At 46.8% G+C, this 4,471-nt stretch overlaps 1 protein-coding gene across 1 annotated transcript in view; it reads right to left on the bottom strand.

Moving 5' to 3' along the window:
- Positions 1-343: 343 nt before the first annotated feature.
- si:ch211-117c9.5 (sodium- and chloride-dependent creatine transporter 1) overlaps positions 344-4,471 on the bottom strand; it is a 43,061-nt gene continuing 38,933 nt past the window's right edge. The window contains exons 12-14 of the mRNA XM_052481835.1: positions 3,323-3,423; positions 2,948-3,118; positions 344-2,332 (exon numbers count right to left, since the gene is read on the bottom strand). Coding sequence (XP_052337795.1) covers positions 2,201-2,332; positions 2,948-3,118; positions 3,323-3,423 — 404 coding nt within the window. The 3' untranslated portion in view covers positions 344-2,200. The remainder of the gene's footprint in view (positions 2,333-2,947; positions 3,119-3,322; positions 3,424-4,471) is intronic.

Raw genomic sequence — 4,471 nt, 5'->3', positions numbered from 1 at the left:
ATATCTTAAAGTAAACAATTGTTGTTCCTGAATACACAGCTCACAAGTGACCAGATCTATTGTGTATGTTTCATGTATTTGCACTTGAATGATTGAATACACATCTAAAGCGCAGCAGCACTCTTCATTCTCTCCAAAATAATGTTTTTATCATCAATTAATCATGTTTCTAATCAATACCTGTTTTGTAGGAGTGAGACTGTCTATAACGCAAAACCCTGTTACCTGTTGGACAGTATGAATGTTAGCCTGGTCCCAGATCTGATCTCTATGTGCTTTAAACAGCTCTCCTGACAATACATGATATGTAGTTGGTTCAAGCACAAACAGATCTGAGACCAGGCTATGAATGTGTCACTCTCTCTATAGCAACCGTCAGAGGTGATTGAGCTTTGAGAGTATCTGTTAATACATGTATTTGTATGAATAATATTGGTAGTGTCTATGCAAATAAAGAGAATAAAAAATAAAGTTTCCATCTGGTCTTTTATTGCTTCTCTCTTGGCTTGGCATTAAGACACATTGCTCTCCCTCAGTCTCTTTCTCCATTGGTAGGCTTCTCTCTCTCTCCCCCCCCACTCCCTCGCTCTTCATTGGTAGGCTTCTCTCTCTCTCTCCATTGGTAGGCTTCTCTCTCTCTCCCCCCACTCCCTCGCTCTTCATTGGTAGGCTTCTCTCTCTTTCTCCATTGGTAGGCTTCTCTCTCTCTCCCCCCACTCCCTCGCTCTTCATTGGTAGGCTTCTCTCTCTCTCTCCATTGGTAGGCTTCTCTCTCTCTCCCTCCCTCTCCATTGGTAGGCTTCTCTCCCCCTCCCTCTCCCTTGCTCTCTTTCTCCATTGGTAGGCTTCTCTCCTTCCCTCTCCCTCGCTCTCCATTGGTAGGCTTCTCTCCTTCCCTCTCCCTCGCTCTCTTTCTCCATTGGTAGTCTTCTCTCCTCCCTCTCCCTTGCTCTCTTTCTCCATTGGTAGGCTTCTCTCCCTCCCTCTCCCTCGCTCTCTTTCTCCATTGGTAGGCTTCTCTCCCCCTCTCCCTCGCTATCTTTCTCCATTGGTAGGCTTCTCTCCCTCCCTCTCCCCCGCTCTCTTTCTCCATTGGTAGGCTTCTCTCTCCCTCCCTCTCCCTCCCTCTTTCTCCATTGGTAGGCTTCTCTCTCCCTCCCTCTCCCTCTTTCTAAATCAGTAGGCTTCTCTCTCTCTCTCACAAGGTGGAAATGCTGATTACAATCCCCTCCCGAATATTAACACTGATTCACAGACTCACACAATACTCAAGACACTTAAGTTAGTAAGTTAGTTAGTTACACTAAAAGTGGTGATGCTTAGCTGTTTTTCTCATTTACAGAGGGAGGTTTCTTAACAGTTTGACTGATGAGGGAGGATAGAAAATAGTGGTCGGGTGACAGGTTGAGCTCAGAGTCAAAGACGGACACAGATAACATAGAGCACAGTACCTCTCGCCTTAAGTCACACGCGCACACACACACACACACACACACACACACACACACACACACACACACACACACACACACACACACACACACACACACACACACACACACACACACACACACACACACACACACACACACACACACACACACACACACACACACACACACACACAGTCAGATCTACAGTAGACAGATAAGTGTTTGCCAGCTTGGGATCAGTAATACTCATTCAGCACCATCAACAGGGTATGTTGGGTTACTACAGACTGGGTCAGCAGCACTGAACCGCCCCACAGAATCCATTACACATGGAGGAGAGGGACACACACAGACAAGAGAGGAAAAAGGGAGAGGCACAGTAGAGGTGGGATGGGATGGGGGGGCAAATATCGCAGCTGCATTCGACATCACAACACAATCACAGGACGAGGCAGGAAAGGACAGCACTGAGGCACAGAGACTCAGAGCCCTTGAGAGAGAGAGAGAGAGAGGTAGAGGAAAACAGAAAGAATGTCAGCCTGTATTGATTGTGTATCTGAGCTTTTGTCCCATCTTTTCTTTGGTCCATTGGTCCAGGGCTGTTCAGTGTGTGTGTTTGATCGGCTTCAGAGTGGCCTTCCTGTGCATTTATGGATGGGCCAAGGCAGGGTGTGTGTATGTATCTATGTGTGTTTGTGTGAGTGTGTATTTGGGACGTAGGGTTCTGAGTGGGAAACGAGGGGGTGGATTCTGTGGGGCTCAGATGGTCAGATGACACTCTCAAACAGCAAAGTGTTTTTGGTCTGGCCATTAGGGGGCAGCAGTTTGGCCTCAGACTCAGGAGCCAAGTACTCCATGTGATGTCGACCCCACACCGGAGTGGTCAGGTGCTGCCAACGCTACAGAGGGGGAGACAGGGAGGGAGAGAGACAGAGTGAGAGAGAAAGAGAAGGGTAAATATCACTGAATGAAATGAGTCTAGCACGGAGACAGTGATAGTGTGAACGCCTACCAAGAGTCACAGAGACATTTTAACAGGGCAGGGTAGGAGCTAACGTGGGAAACACTTTCAAATCAGCAGTCTGATTGATGATGTGACACATTCACCACCATGAGCCAGACAGTGATATTCATAGTAGCATGTTACAGTTTAGTCAGCTCAGTCAGACACACACAGAGGCAACGCAGGTAGGGGGTACGTCACCAGGGAAACACAGTTCCTACTCAGACACACACAGAGGCAATGCAGGTAGGGGGTACGTCACCAGGGAAACACAGTTCCTACTCAGACAAACAAACAGTATGCTCATCCCTCAGCATAGAAGCGTGAGGCCAGTCTCTCTCTCTCTCTCACACACACACACACACACACACACACACACACACACACACACACACACACACACACACACACACACACACACACACACACACACACACACACACACACACACACACACACACACACACACACACACACACACACACACACACACACACACACACACACACACCTCTGTGAAGGATCCTTTGCAGCGCAGTAGTTTGTAGAGGACAGTGATGGGGATGCAGAGCATTGAGGAGAGGGCCAGACACCAGCCCAGCGCCTCCCCCCACAAGGGGTAGGTATACACTGAGTTATAGGTCAGGGGCTTGTAGTTCACCACGTGGAACAGGAACACTCCCTACACACACACACACCACACACACACTAGTTAACAACACAGGCAATTTAAAAAGATTTAATCCCAAAGCCATAATTACATTGATCAGTGAAGCACAGCACAAATGCTCTGGTATTCCAAATACCCTGAACTATGCTAAATCTACATGACTGTAGGCCACAGTTTCCTAGCTCTGGAGGTGTGTGCTTTAACAGCCTAACTCACCACACAAACAAGGGGCGTGATGTAGGACCAGCACCACTTCATGTAGGGCATCGGCCGGTAGCCAATCATACGAGCCACATCATCCATGAAACGATCTGCACCTGAGAGAGAAAGAGACCACTGTGACTGACCCAAACTTAAGGAAAGCTTTGACTATGTACAGACTTGCAATTGAGAAAATGAGAAACCAGGCTATGTGCTCACTGCCCACAAAATGAGGTGGAAACTGAGCAGCTGTTCCTAACCTCCTGCCAAATGTATGACCATATTAGAGACACATATTTCCCTCAGATTACACAGACCCACAAAGAATTTGAAAACAAACCCATTTTTGATAAACTCCCATATCTACTGGGTGAAATACCACAGTGTGCCATCACAGTAGCAAAATGTGTGACTTGTTGCCACAAGAAAAGGTCAACCAGTGAAGAACAAACACCATTGTAAATACAACCCATATTTATGTTGATTCATTTTCCCTTTTGTACTTTAACCATTTGCACATCGTTACAACACTGTATATAGACATAATATCACATTTGTAATGTCTTTATTCTTTTGGAACTTCTGTGAGTGTAATGTTTACTGTTAATGTTTTATTGTTGTTCGTGTGTATTTGTTTTTATCTACTTCACTAGCTTTGGAAATGTTAACATATGTTTCCCATGACAATAAAGCCCTGGAGTTGAATTGAGAGATGGGGGCAGAGACAGAGAGACACGGGAATAGAGAGAGAGAGAGACAGAGAGAGAGACAGAGAGAGAGACAGAGAGACACGGGAATAGAGAGAGAGAGAGACAGAGAGAGAGACAGAGAGAGAGACAGAGAGAGAGACAGAGAGAGACAGAGAGAGACAGAGAGAGACAGAGAGAGAGACAGAGAGAGACAGAGAGAGAGAGAGAGAGAGAGAGAGAGAGAGAGAGAGAGAGAGAGAGAGAGAGACAGAGAGAGAGACAGAGAGAGAGACAGAGAGACACGGGAATAGAGAGAGAGAGAGACAGAGAGAGAGACAGAGAGAGAGAGACAGAGAGATAGAGACAGAGAGAGAGAGACAGAGAGAGAGACAGAGAGAGAGAGACAGAGAGAGAGACAGAGAGAGAGAGACAGAGAGAGAGACAGAGAGAGAGACAGAGAGAGAGACAGAGAGAG

Source organism: Oncorhynchus keta, chromosome 27 (assembly GCF_023373465.1).
Source record: "Oncorhynchus keta strain PuntledgeMale-10-30-2019 chromosome 27, Oket_V2, whole genome shotgun sequence".
NCBI lineage: Eukaryota > Metazoa > Chordata > Actinopteri > Salmoniformes > Salmonidae > Oncorhynchus > Oncorhynchus keta.
This window is presented reverse-complemented; position numbering and strand designations above follow the sequence as displayed.